General features: G+C 44.8%; 1 protein-coding gene across 1 annotated transcript in view; it reads right to left on the bottom strand.

The window, feature by feature from the left end:
* LOC109820807 (cytochrome P450 724B1-like) overlaps window positions 14,735-15,035 on the bottom strand; it is a 22,720-nt gene continuing 22,419 nt past the window's right edge. Inside the window, exon 9 of the mRNA XM_020387004.1 lies at window positions 14,735-14,748. Coding sequence (XP_020242593.1) covers window positions 14,735-14,748 — 14 coding nt within the window. The remainder of the gene's footprint in view (window positions 14,749-15,035) is intronic.

Genomic DNA, 15,035 nt, shown 5'->3' with positions numbered 1-15,035 from the left:
GACATCTATCTCATCATCAAGTTTACCAAAAAACTACTCACAACATTGGCCACCCAAAATAACGAAATTAAACGCACTGTTAAAAAGAGACAAACCACCGAAGAGCTATATAAAAAAACAAACCACCAAGCTCATTCCCTGTCAGTCCAGTCACTGACCTCTCATTCGCTATACTCCTCCATGATTCCTTTTACACACCACAGGTCCTCGGCGCACGATAGCATCTTCCAATGCGGGATCCCCGATCTCAGCGGCTCACAAGCTGGCGCACTCGCGCTCCTATCCTCGTTCTTTGCCGGCGTGACGCGGACGCCATGCTCCGACGACCTCACATTCCGCCGTCCTCCAGCACTAACACCACGTCGTCGATCACCCCCCCAGCAGTCCCGTTCAGAGATCGGCCTCTCCTATCGCATGCTGCGCAAGCGCTCCCCCTGCAACTTCCTCGTCTTTAGCCTTCCACGACTCGCTGATGTGACACTCGTCCCCGCACAGCTCCACGAGCGCCTCCCTCTAGCAGCTAGCTAGGGTTTCGAAGGACGGCTAGGGTTTCGAACTGGGGTTCGGGTTGGCAGCGCTCGAAAGAAGATGCGGTAGAGAACGGCGGCGGCTCTGATACCATGTAAGAATTGGGTTTAGGGTTTCTTCTGTATTCTCATTGATAGAATTGTTGGCTTATATAGCCTTACACACATGTTTACACAAAGGCCCTCTAAAACCCTTTAATTGCATTACATTCTCAACACTTTCCGATGAACAAACTTCACCGCATTTCCTAACCTTAAGCCTCATTGATGACGAACTGAGTGAATTGCATCTTCTCGTAATCATCCCATCCTAACCGCATTCACATTTCTCCTCTTCACCACCGAGGGATGCTCTTCCTATAACCAGACATATACCTTCGACATCATTAATGAGTAATAATCTATTAGTTCAGGAACTATATATAAAACGAAGCTTACCCTAAGTTCATCCAATATCTTAGAACCAGAGGTTTCACTGAGGAATTTCGCAATGACTGCAAGTAACATAGAAGTTGTCTCGAACCCTCAAAGCACCAAACGAGATATCTCTTGGTCGGAAATATTTTCATAAAGTTACTAGTTCATCTAGCAAATTAAGCCATGGTCTCGTTATTCTTCTCTCTATTTTCTCTTTGTTTTTGGATTTGCTTCACCTTCTTTTTACCTGATGCCTCGCCTGCCCACTATGAGCTAGCCTTCATTAACATCACAATATTCTTGGAGGGAAAAAGTTGTTCCGAAAAAGTTTAAATTCTTTATAAATTTATGTCGGCATTGGTTCCCCAGTTAAGCAATTGAGCCGTTCATTATCCTGTGTAGTAAACCTTTTTTTTATAGAAAAACTGTGAAGCATAGCTCTCTAACGTTTCATTGAAAAGATTTTAACGAAACAATCTATAGAATATGGATACCATAGTACTAAACTCACTTGTTTTGCTTTGGCATATGGTGTTGAAAAGGGTGTAGATCAAACTCACCTCCGGCGACGAAGGGCTCCGGCAAGCTCTCGAGCAGGCGAGCTCGATTTGGCGATCTCCAGGCGACTTCGAACAGGTGAGTTGAGGAGATCAGACGCAAACTTCGGGCGAACGCAGACCTCGATCTCTGCGTTCGAACCTCCCCCTTTGCTGTGCGTTCGCCCCCCCCTCCAACTCTGCGTTCGTCGACCTCAGCGTTCTTCGTTCGACCTCTGCGTTCGGCTCAGATTTTGGCGTCGAAGCGAACGCTGGCGACAGGCTGTCGCCAGCTCTCCACATCCGCCTATAAAGCCCCCCCTTTGGCCCTAGGGTTTCGTGGCTGATCTTTTTCCCCCTCCTCCGATTTTTCTTCTGGCGGCGACCAAGAACGCAGCTGCGTTCCCATCTCCAGTTTAAGAAGAGAGAGAGAGAAAATTAAAGAAGGGTTTTTTTATTGTGGGTTATTCATTTATTCTCAAGTGAGAATTGAAAGGGTTCATACCCTTTGATTATTAACACTGTAGCTACAGTGTTTATCTGAGAAATCTCAGTTTTGAGATACGCTCCTAAATTGTAATTTCTTGTTTAATTAATAAGAAATTATCTGTGTGGCTCCCGAGGACGTAGGCAGTTGCCGAACCTCGTTAAATCTTGGTGTACTTTTCTATACTGCGTTTCCGTTGCAATTAGGGGTTTAGGCGTTAAATTCCTAACAACTGGTATCAGAGAGTGAAACGATCTAGAACAAGTCAGATTCAAGTGGGAGCCATGGCCACAGATGAGGCAAAAATGAGACTTGAGAAATTTGATGGAACAGATTTCGGATTCTGGAAAATGCAGATAGAGGATTATCTGTATCAGAAAAATCTGTATCAACCACTATCGGGGAAGAAGCCAGATTCCATGAAGGCAGATGAGTGGAACCTTCTAGATAGACAAGCCCTCGGAGTTATCAGATTGACGTTGACTCGCAATGTTGCGTTCAACATAGCGAAGGAGAAGACCACGGCAGGTCTTATGGCAGCACTCTCAAACATGTATGAGAAGCCATCAGCCGCGAACAAAGTTCATTTGATGCGGCGGTTATTCAATCTGAAAATGGCGGAAGGCGCGTCAGTAGCACAACACCTCAATGAACTTAATACGGTTACAACCCAATTGAGTTCAGTTGAGATTGAGTTTGATGAAGAAGTTCGGGCGTTGATATTGTTGTCTTCCCTACCAGAGAGTTGGAACGCTACAGTCACAGCTGTGAGTAGCTCGTCGGGAAACAATAAGTTGAAGTTCGACGACGTTCGTGATTTGGTTCTCAGTGAGGAGATCCGACGGAGAGAAACGGGTGAAGCTACAACCTCTTCAGTATTGCATACAGAGTCAAGAGGTAGAAATTCAACCAGAGGAAACGGACGAGGAAAATCAAACTACAGAGGTAGATCAAAGGACAGGAGGTCCAAATCAAGGAATCCAAGCAACAGCTCGAAGGCTATCGAGTGTTGGAATTGTGGAAAGACCGGGCATTACAAGAATCAGTGCAAGAGCGCACAGAAGGAGAAGGAAGCGAAGGCAGAGGTGAATGTCACCTCCACTTCAGGAGGAGACGACGCATTGATATGCTCTTTGGAGAGCAAGGAGGAATCTTGGGTGTTAGATTCAGGAGCGTCGTTCCACGCTACTTCTCAGAAAGAATTCTTCGAGAAGTATACCCCCGGAAAACTTGGATACGTATATCTTGGTGATGATCAACCGTGTGCTATAGTGGGCAAAGGCGTGGTGAAAATTAAGTTGAACGGGTCAGTATGGGAGCTGAAGGATGTCAGGCATATTCCCGACCTGAGAAAGAATTTAATATCCGTAGGCCAGTTGGCTGGCGAAGGATACACCACAACCTTCCATGGAGATGATTGGAAGATCTCAAAGGGCACAATGACGATTGCCCGAGGCAGGAAGACTGGTACCCTATATATGACAGCAGGTGCACGTTGTTCGATCTCAGTTGCAGCAAGCAATGAGACTTCAAAGCTGTGGCACCAGAGACTCGGTCATATGAGTGAAAAGGGGATGAAAATCATGCACACAAAGGGGAAACTCCCAGGACTGCAGTCAGTGGAGATGGATATGTGTGAAGAATGTATACTTGGAAAGCAGAAGAGAGTCAGCTTTCAGACAAGTGGCAGAACCCCCAGGAAGCAGAAGCTAGAGCTCGTTCACTCAGATGTTTGGGGACCAACCACCACTGCGTCGATTGGTGGGAAACACTACTTCGTGACTTTTATCGATGATCACTCTCGGAAAGTGTGGGTCTACTTTCTGAAGCATAAGTCAGAAGTATTTGAAGCTTTCAGGAGATGGAAAGCTATGGTCGAGAATGAGACCGGTCTGAGAATAAAGAAGCTCAGGACCGACAATGGCGGTGAGTATGAAGACACCGGATTCAAGAAGTTCTGCTATGAGCACGGGATCAGAATGGAGAGAACCGTGCCCGGCACGCCTCAGCAAAATGGTGTAGCTGAGCGGATGAACCGAACGTTGACAGAGAGAGCCAGAAGCATTCGAGTACAATCAGGCCTACCGAAGCAGTTCTGGGCAGAAGCGGTCAACACAGCAGCTTACTTGATCAACCGAGGTCCATCGGTTCCATTGGAGCACAGAATACCAGAGGAGGTATGGTGCGGAAAGGAGGTAAAACTCTCACATCTTAAAGTTTTCGGTTGTGTAGCTTACGTGCATATTAGTGATCAAGGCAGGAATAAGCTTGATCCCAAGTCAAAGAAATGCACTTTCATCGGCTATGGTGAAGATGAGTTCGGCTACCGCATTTGGGACAACGAAAACAAGAAGGTGATCCGGAGCAGAGATGTGATATTCAACGAGAAGGTGATGTACAAGGACATGCACAAGACAGATGACTCAGAGAGCGAGTCAATATTTGTAGATGCAGATGATGTCCCGAGTAACCTCTCGGAAGAACCCAATGCAGAGGGTCCTCAGCAAGAAGAGCCTGTTGGACAAGATGGTGCGCAGGAGCCCGACGCACCAGCTCCGATATTAAGAAGATCTTCTCGTCCTCCTGTACCCAACAGGAGATACATGAACTATCTGTTGTTGACAGATGGTGGGGAGCCTGAAAGCTTTGATGAAGCTTGTCAGTGTGGAGATGCGAGCAAGTGGGAGCTTGCAATGAAAGATGAGATGAAGTCTCTCATATCAAACCAGACGTGGGAACTAGCTGAGTTGCCCACGGGTAAGAAGGCACTCCACAACAAATGGGTGTACCGGGTGAAAGAGGAGCAGGATGGTTCCAGAAGATATAAAGCCCGGCTAGTTGTCAAAGGTTTCCAGCAGAAGGAAGGAATTGACTACACCGATATTTTCGCTCCCGTGGTGAAGCTAAATACTATCAGGACCGTGATGAGTATTGTAGCAATTGAAGATCTTCATCTCGAGCAGTTAGACGTGAAGACGGCGTTTCTTCACGGAGATCTAGAAGAGGAGATATACATGCACCAGCCAGAAGGTTTCTCAGAAGAAAAGAAGAAAAAGAACCTGGTGTGCAGACTCAAGAAGAGCTTGTATGGCCTGAAACAAGCCCCAAGACAGTGGTACAAGAAGTTTGACGGCTTCATGCACAAGGAAGGTTTCCAGAAGTGCAACGCCGACCACTGTTGCTACTTCAAAAGATATCAGTCCAGCTATATCATCCTACTGCTGTATGTTGATGATATGTTGGTTGCAGGAGCAGATATGGAGGATATCAAGAGTTTGAAGCAGCAGCTGTCAAAGGAGTTTGACATGAAGGACTTGGGTCCAGCGAAGAAGATCCTTGGAATGCAAATCACGAGAGATAAGAAGAGAGGTCTCTTGCAGTTATCTCAGACGGAGTACATCAACCGTGTTTTGCAGAGATTCAACATGGGCGACGCCAAGCCTGTGAGCACACCCTTGGCCAGTCATTTTCGCTTATCGAAGGATCAGTCTCCTCAGTCAGAAGAAGAGAAAGAGAGTATGGCTCAGGTACCTTACGCCTCAGCTATCGGAAGCTTGATGTACGCTATGGTCTGTACGAGACCAGATATTGGCCATGCAATGGGAGTGGTCAGCCGGTTTATGTCGAATCCAGGAAAAGCTCATTGGGAAGCGGTCAAGTGGATTCTGAGATATCTACGAGGCACCACACAGAAGTGTTTGCACTTTGGTAAGGGAGAGGTAGAAGTGCAAGGGTACGTAGATGCAGACTTCGGCGGCGAAGTTGATCACCGAAGAAGCACCACCGGCTATGTATTCACCGTTGGAACTACAGCTGTTAGTTGGATGTCACAGGTACAGAAGATCGTTACCCTATCCACTACAGAAGCTGAGTATGTTGCAGTGACTGAAGCCAGTAAAGAGATGATATGGCTTCAAGGTTTGTTGACAGAGCTGGGATTCAAACAGGAGAAGAATGTTTTGCACAGTGATAGCCAGAGTGCGATACACTTGGCGAAAAATTCAGCATTTCATTCTAGAACGAAGCATATTGCGCTTCGGTATCACTTCATCAGATCCCTGTTGGAAGATGACGTGTTGAAACTGGAAAAGATTCCAGGAAGTAAGAATCCAGCAGACATGTTAACAAAGACGGTGACAGTTCAGAAACTGGAGTTGTGCGCAACTTCAGTTGGCCTTCATGCATAGATGATGAAGGCGGAGCCACACAGGAGAGGAGCTTGATGAGATAGCCTGATTGACGGCGGTTTGATCTCCAAGTGGGAGATTGTTGAAAAGGGTGTAGATCAAACTCACCTCCGGCGACGAAGGGCTCCGGCAAGCTCTCGAGCAGGCGAGCTCGATTTGGCGATCTCCAGGCGACTTCGAACAGGTGAGTTGAGGAGATCAGACGCAAACTTCGGGCGAACGCAGACCTCGATCTCTGCGTTCGAACCTCCCCCTTTGCTGTGCGTTCGCCCCCCCCTCCAACTCTGCGTTCGTCGACCTCAGCGTTCTTCGTTCGACCTCTGCGTTCGGCTCAGATTTTGGCGTCGAAGCGAACGCTGGCGACAGGCTGTCGCCAGCTCTCCACATCCGCCTATAAAGCCCCCCCTTTGGCCCTAGGGTTTCGTGGCTGATCTTTTTCCCCCTCCTCCGATTTTTCTTCTGGCGGCGACCAAGAACGCAGCTGCGTTCCCATCTCCAGCGCTCAATTGATTTTGAGGGAAGATTAAGAAAAAGATTTAAGGAGAGAGAGGAATATAAAAAGGGGTTTTTATAGTGGGTTATTCATTTGTTCTCAAGTGAAAATTGAAAGGGTTCATACCCTTTGATTATTAACACTGTAGCTACAGTGTTTATCTGAGAAATCTCAGTTTTGAGATACGCTCCTAAATTGTAATTTCTTGTTTAATTAATAAGAAATTATCTGTGTGGCTCCCGAGGACGTAGGCAGTTGCCGAACCTCGTTAAATCTTGGTGTACTTTTCTATACTGCGTTTCCGTTGCAATTAGGGGTTTAGGCGTTAAATTCCTAACATATGGTGTCCCTGGAAGAATATTGACAGGAGTCAAAACTAGGCCTTTCATAAACGCATTGGAATCTCAATTGTATCAGGATCTCTGACTTCTAAGCTGAGGATTTGCTTCACTATCACACCAATAGTGAACTGCAGGAGCCGTTGAAATATAAAAAAAATGTTAAATCTTATAAATATGGTATAAATGTGTAACTAAACCTAGCTTGGTCTGATATCATCCTAATACTCTTTGTGCACCAAAAATCTAAGGTTATGATGAATTCTCTAACACATGGTATTAATAATAAAGGATAGACCTTCCTAGTTTCGGCAACAAACTGCAAGGTTGTCCTTCCAAGGATCCAAAACTCTAAGGACGTTATCTTCAATGTCAGAGAAAAATGAACCATTCGGAGTCTTTGGTGAGGAAAAGAAGTTAAGAACAAAGCCTTGTAGATCAGCCACAACGAGCATTGCTTGGTCTCTGAACACTTCAGTAACATTCTTTGGATATCCACTATGAAACATACTGTCCTCATTTTGTAATACGTAGGAACTGAATTCGGCATCACAGGAGAAAATAAATGGATGACTGAAAAGGTGAGCTTTAAAGATCATACCTACAAAGAGACAAAACCATTAAATCATTAAGATGCTTGTGTTATGCTTGATAACACAAAATAACATTAATTGAAGATTACCTTCAACATTATAGGGAATTAGCTACTTACTGTTCCTAAATAATTTCACTATAATTTTGATCCAAAGATTTCGAAATGAAATTATATCCCTGTACAGCTAGCAGTCAATATGAATGCCACGACATTTCACTCGTGTTTCGGAGAATAGCTTTTTAGCATACACCCCTTAGAGCACAGGTACAGATGATTTGGCCACCAGGGGACCTAGATGCTAATAAATGTTAAGGATATTCGTATGCTGAGTATAGTTCCACACTGGAAGTTATATAGGAGTTAAGGTTAATACCAAATAGCTCAATCTTCTGGCTTAAAATTGATTCCCAGCCTTTTTCATGTATTTGAAATTAACCCAAAAAATAGTACAAGCCTTGTTAGCCGAAAATGTTAACAAATTAAAAAGGGGTGGGCCCCACAAACCGAAAGAGATGTTTGCCTAAATTTAGGCACCATCCCAGAGCAAAATTTTAGGCAGAGTTTGAAGAAAATAAAGTAGCGGGCCCCACCACAAGAAAATATAATATAATATTAGTACATAGTGTTTTTTCAGCCACTATAAATAGGCACAAAACTCTTCAGAAAAAATCATCCCAGAAACAACTCCTCATATATAAGAGAGAAAGAAAACATAAAGAGAGTTTGGGAGAATTCTTGGAGAGTATCTTGATCAAGAGAGGGTATTCTTTTTGATCTTTTCTTTGTAACCTCGAAAAGGAATATAAAAGAATTGAACGTCGTCGTCGCACCGTGGAGTAGCTCTATAAGAGTGAACCACATTATATCTATGAGTACTGTGATTGAATTCATGTTTGCTAGTTTTATTCCGTAATTTCAAGATCGTTTGGGTGTATTTTGCATCTCCGTTTGAGGCGTTCTTATTGGCATGTACCCTAACAATTGGTATCCAAACCTGACTTAGAGTACGTATATATGTTTATCGTATGCTCTGTGGCTGTCACTAAAAGTGGATCCTCCACATCAGAAAATAAGTTAGATTATCATTTACTCTTTAAAGGCATTGGACACTATTTAAGAGTACAATATTATTCATAAGTACTATTACTATTCACAAATACGGTTCGGGAAAAGACAAAATCTTTCGCCATGAGATCTACAGTTGAAGACAATAGGCTTCGGATTGAGAAGTTCATCGGTCAAAATTTTAGGTATTGGGGGATACAGATAGAAGACTATTTGTACCAGAAGGATCTCTTCCTACCCATCAAAGGAGTGGAGGGGAAACCTGAGAAGATGGACGATGATAAATGGAAGGTGTTTGATCATAAAATACTTGCCACCATCAGGCTCAACATTCAACAGGATGTGACTTACAACGTCTCGCATGCGACCACCACCAAGGACTTGATGGAGGCCTTGGAGGTACTGTATAAGAAGCCGTCTGCTTCAAATAAGGTGTACCTGATGAATAAGCTATTCAATCTAAAGATGCAACAAGAAGCTCGCGTGGCAGACTTCTTAAACGAATTTCAGGTTGTGGTGCAACAGCTTGCTGCAGTGGATCTTAAGTTCGACAATAAGATCCAAGCTATATATTCTGCTACTTTCTTGTCTACCAGATTCATAGGAGAATTTGGTGATGGCGATGAGCAATGCCAATGGCAATGACAAGATGTATTGCTCATCGCCAATGACAAGATGAAGCTTAACACGGTGATCGGGGCAATTTTGGATGAAGAATCTCGTTGTAAAGTCTCAAGAGCTGAGGCCTCTAGTGGTGGGAGTGCTCTGCATGTCGAGGTACGAGAGCGTGCACAAAGAAGGGTAGGGGACGACGAGGCCGATCAAAGTCCAGAGGGAAGTCTAAAGGGTCGGACCCGAATGATTACGGTGAAGGGAAGTGCTTCAGATATGGAAAGAAAGGGTCACTTTGCAGGGGACTGTAGAGCTTCTGTTCCAGTATCAGCAGAGAATGATCAAGCTGACGGTGCAGCCAATCTCATGCACAAGACGGATTCGGATGCGCTTCTCCTATCTATTGAAGACAAAAGTGATGTGTGGGTCATCAACTCTGGCGCATATTTCCATGCAACCTCACAACAAAAGCTACTTTTATTTTTCGTGAAGAAGGACTTGGAGACGGTCTATCTTGACGACGATCAACCTTGCAAGGTTTTCAGAAAGAAAAATTGTACCCTCAAGATGGAGAGCGGGACCACCTTGACGTTGAACGACGTTCAGCATGTACCGGATCTCAAGCGAAATCTTTTATCAGTTGGGCAATTGACTAACTCGGGTTATAGAGTATCCTTCGAGCAGGGAAGCTGGAAGGTGTCGCTGGCTTTTCGCGAAGGACGAGTGAATCAACATGTGCAATGCTGACATGCCGTATAGTCATGACAGAGGGTCTGACGATGATTCGGCGCTTGTATCTGATATGTCAGAATTAGATTCAATGCACGACATGTAAGCTAAGCCCTCATTATTTTTGAAGATAACTTCTCTGTCACCATTAGAGGCGTTATTTACATCGAGGCCCTCAAGGCTAATCACAACGGGATCAATGTCATTAAAGACAAGCCCATGTTTGTACTCGGGTTCGGTATCGGCCTCATTGCCACTATCGAGGTCCTCAACTGGTGATGCATCAGTCTGCTCACCATCTAGGTAATTGATAGAATCAGTAAAATAATTTTCTACACCCTTGAATAGTTGTTTTTCTGTGACCATTATTTTAACCTCATCACTCTCATCCACGTACTTCATGCACTGATATAGTGTGGATGCGACAATCAAGTTGTTGTGGATCCATGGTCGACCCAATAGCAAATTTTTGGATGTCTCTGCATTAATGACATAGCAGGTGACATTCATCTTTAAATCATCCATTTGGCATTTAAGCTTGATTTTGCCAAGAGGATGGGTGTTGGAGGTGTTAAAGCCGTAGATGGTGGTTCCTGTTGCTGACAGGCGGTGAAACAGGACCCTAAGATGATTGATAATCCTCAAAGGTATGATGCTGAGGGCAGAACCAGGGTCAACCTGGATTCGGTCTACCCGAACGGAGCCAATATATCCTGTGAAGTATAAAGGCCTATCATGCTTCGGATTTTTCACGAACATATCTTCTGGAGAGAACGTGATATACGATATCCGTTCTCGAAAGACTTGATGACACTGAGGGCATGCTTCCAGCGTTTCCCCTATCGAATCAGTGGAATGTGAGTGAGAAACGTCTCATTGTCTGCTAGTGCTTCGTGTAGAACTTTCCTGGTTGATCGGGATAAACGCAAGAGTTCAAACAGCATGATCCTTGCCGGTATATTGATTAGTTGTGTCAACACATCGAATTGAAAGCGGCCCTTCGAGCTTTCAGGAGTTCCGTTCCTGAGCGCTTTACTGTAATGGAGCTCCTTTGCCTTTGGATCATTAGCAGGCAATTGTGTCTTCTTCGTTGCCTCTTTCGTATTGGCTATGGTGAGGTGTCTACCGCCTCAGGGTACTTCTTCAAGTACTCCTTTCCACCACGTGTTCCCAATGTCTGAACAGGTTGTGTGGTGAATGTCTGTTGTTCACCACCGGAACTACTGAGGGAAGCAGTTTCAACCCCCTCATCTAGAATGGCAGAAATAACATTGTGGGACTTCTACTTTGCTTTGGACTTCTTTGAACTTGTCGACGCCCATTGCCCGTCTACAAGTAGGTCCGGATGGACCCACATGACTTTGACTTTTGGAGTAGTGTAGGGGACCATATCTTTCTCCTTCTGATGATGAGGATCAAGATTCATGACCCTGGTCTCGGCTTCTGGGATCTGTTCTACACCATTCTGAACCTGGAACTCTAAAAAGCCTATTAACCGCAAGGAAACCATGTTGACAGACACCTTCTTTTGTTCCGATTGAAGGGTCATGACGTCTGCGTCCAACAAAGCTTGGATTTTATCCTTCAGGATGTAGCATGCTTTTGTTGGGTGATGAACCATCCTGTGGTACATGCAGTAATTAGGATTATCTGTCCTTAATGCCTCCTCAGATCGTCTTGATTCTGGGAGCTTGATATTCTTCATCTTGATCAAGGATTTGAGGATTGGGACGAGTTGTTCGTCTTTGAAGTTGTACTGCTTCTGGAAGCGGTTATACGAAGAATTACCTTTTTACTTAGAAGAAGATTTAGTGGAGGAAGTCGTTTCCACTGCCATAGTATCCTTCACTTTTGAATGGCACTGAGGAGTAAAGTTACCTTGGTTATCCCTCTTCTAGGATGAGACTCGCGCGACTCTTCGACATCTATTCTTTTGAGCATGCTCTCGGCTTACTCTCCTTGCCAGATCAAGTCTTTCCATGAATGAGCTTCGATAGTGCCCATTTTGGATAGTATATTAATAGATAGGTTGTTTCAGCATGTCTCGATGAGAGTAACATCTGAAACTTGATCGTAGGAATGCAGTGATCGATTCCTGAATCTCTTGACAAAGTCACTGATAGACTTTGTCTTCTTTTATTTTTCGATTAGCAGGGTGGCCATATATAGTTCTATGTCATTGTCGAAGAATCTGGCAATGAAGAGTATTTCCATGTGCTTCGAGCAAGTGATGGATTCAGGCTCCAATCTACGGAACCATTCAAAAGCGATCCTTTTGACGGTACTAATGAACAATCGAGTCATAATGGGATCATTCCCTACTATGTGTCCAGTTTGTGCCTGGAAGTAATAAATATATTGGGTAGGAGAACCCTTGCTATCGAACTGCAGGAGGTTGAGTGGCTTGAACTTTGAAGGATAGAGGATGACGTCCCATTCAACGGGGTATGGTCTAGTCATCCCCAGTTCCTTGAAGTTTTTATGAAGCTTCAATGCATCTAGTTGCTTCTGGAAGTCATCCAACTTTTGATTTTGCTCCTTCTTACGAGGGTTGGATTCATCTTCTGATGATTCAGAATGAATTCTAAAAATCTCTTGATCATCATACTCCGTATCGACTCTCCCTTGATTTCAACGGCTAGATTCCCCCGCACCAGATTTAGGTCGCCGATATCTTGATCCTGAAGCTTCACCGACAATTTTCTTTTTCTTCTTCTCCTTCACCTTGGTGAGTTTGTCTATCATCTCCCTCATGAGCACGATAGTTTCTTATTGTTGGAGAAGAATAACTTGCTATTCTTCTAGCCTTTTCGCCAAGTCTTCTGCATTCCCGGCTATATGAGCACTCGCTTGTTCACTTTGATCTGTGCTAGATGCTTAGGAAGTTGTAATGACTGAGTTGTTAGGTTCCTCATTGGCATCATTAGAAATATCCGCTAAACATTGATAATCCAATGGAGTCAGTTTAAAACTGGGTTCTTCACGGTGGCGATGGAGTGCCTCCCTCGAATGCTTGCGTCGAGTTTGCTCTCCGTTGACGATCCGCACGTCTTGATTCACTGGAACGATGTCTTCTCCTCACGATTTGACGTTGTGGAGAACTTGCGTGGCAAGTTTGAGAACTCTGAATGAGTTTAGAAGAACTCTGTAAAAGAGTTGATTTGAACCGAAGATCGGTTAATAAGCCAAGGCTAGAAGAAAGCTCTCTGTTGCTGAAGTTGAAGATGATCTTCGTTGGAAGATGATGTCGATCTCCTCAAAAGCCTGTCTCCAGTGGTCGATCCAAGCCAAGAAAATCCAACCTCGTGCGGTTCAGATGCCAAAAATCCAACCTTGCTGCCAATTCTCAGATCCCAAAATGCCAGCCCTTAACTCAGTTGAGTTTACTCGCTTTTATAGGGGATTAAGGGGGTGTAACTGCCCTCTAAATCCGTTCCTAAGTGGGCGAAAATCCCTCAGAACGTGGGATAACGGTTTTGAGGCCGTTCGGCTTGTGTTTGAACAACTCAAAACGCCCAATATGGCGTTCAGAACCCAACTTCGCCTCTTAGAATTGAGACGCGAAGTTGGGTGTTGGCTGAACATTGATGAACGCGAGGGTCACTCGTGTTTTGGTTTGTTGTAGCTTAGAAACGCGGGGGTCGGTGTTGGCTGGACCCCTAAGAACGCGAGGGTCGCTTACATTTCGCTTGTTGTAACGCGGGTCCGACTCCAGCGTTTTGATGTTGAAACGCGGGTTCGACCTTGGCGTTTTGATGTTGAAACGGGGTTCGAGCCCTGGGTTTTGATGTTGTGACGCGGGTTCGACCCTGGTGTTTTGATGTTGTAAACCGGGTTCGACCTCGCGTTTTGATGTTGATACACGGGGAGACCTCGCGTCTTGCTTGCAAGAGATTATGCACCAGTAATCTCTTTTTGTCATAGCGTTGCAAAGATCATTTGTCTTGTAATCTCGTTGGCTCCTTGAGAATATGAGATCGTCAGATTGTAAATCTCCGATGTTGATTTGAAGGCTGTTTTAATAGACTCTCACGGTGTCGTGAAGGTCGTCAGTTGTAACTTAGCGATCTACGTGAAAGTCTTCAAATTAGCAGCTTTCTGAAGTCGTCACGATGTACTTCCATCATCGGTGTTATGGGGGATAAGCTATTATTGTGATTTTAGACAGCCTCCAGAACGCCCTCTCAAAGTTTTCGAAAGTTTCGCGGTGACTGGGACGATTTTCGAATACTTTGCGATCTCATCTGATCCTGAAGCTGTTGATTCTTGTTGTAAAGGAGTGCGTTCCGCACTTGCTTTGAAGGCACTTGATTGAAGGGATTTGCCACGTAGACCTTTGTGAACGTATGCGTCATATCCTGCTTCTGAATGCGGGGGTGCCCATGCGTTTTGAATTTGAGAACGCCGAGCTACTTCGGCGTTTGGATTTGAAACCGGGTGTGACCTCGGGGTCATGATTTTTTGTAACCGCGGGCTCGCCTTAGCGTTTTGGTTTCTGCATCGTCTGGTCTAACCTCAGCTTTTGACTACACCGCGCTATGACTTCTGGCGTTATCCGTCTTCGCGTCGCGGGTCTGACCTCGGCATTATGGTTTTTGCGACGCGGGTCTGACCTTGGCGTTCTGACTTAAAACGCGGCTATGACCTTGGCGTTTCGATGTGAGACGCGGAGGTGACTTTCATGCATTTTGACTAAGTCTTTGAGACTTGTCTTCAGCTTATTCGTTTCAAGTCTTGGCTCACGTCCATTAAGTTGGTGGGCCTGAAAACATGCATAGGATTTTTGGCAAACCCTCAGTCATCAACGGATTTGATAAGCCTTTACCGACTACCGTTTGAGTCGGGCTAGCGCATGGATTATCTAAGTCCGTTCCATATGTAACGTTGTGCTAAGAGAATGAACTCTCTTAGACTTGATGCTATGATTTTGAATACATAGACTTTGTCATTTTCACGGGAAAAAGACTAACCGGCAACGCGTGTTAGGCGTAGGCTTATCTCTAATTAGGGATCGAGATAAAGTCCCCCATGCGTGTGAAGCATGGATTT

This window comes from Asparagus officinalis, chromosome 8, assembly GCF_001876935.1.
Source record: "Asparagus officinalis chromosome 8, Aspof.V1, whole genome shotgun sequence".
Lineage (NCBI taxonomy): Eukaryota > Viridiplantae > Streptophyta > Magnoliopsida > Asparagales > Asparagaceae > Asparagus > Asparagus officinalis.
Note: the sequence above shows the minus strand (reverse complement) of the source record. Positions and strands in the feature narration are given on the sequence as shown.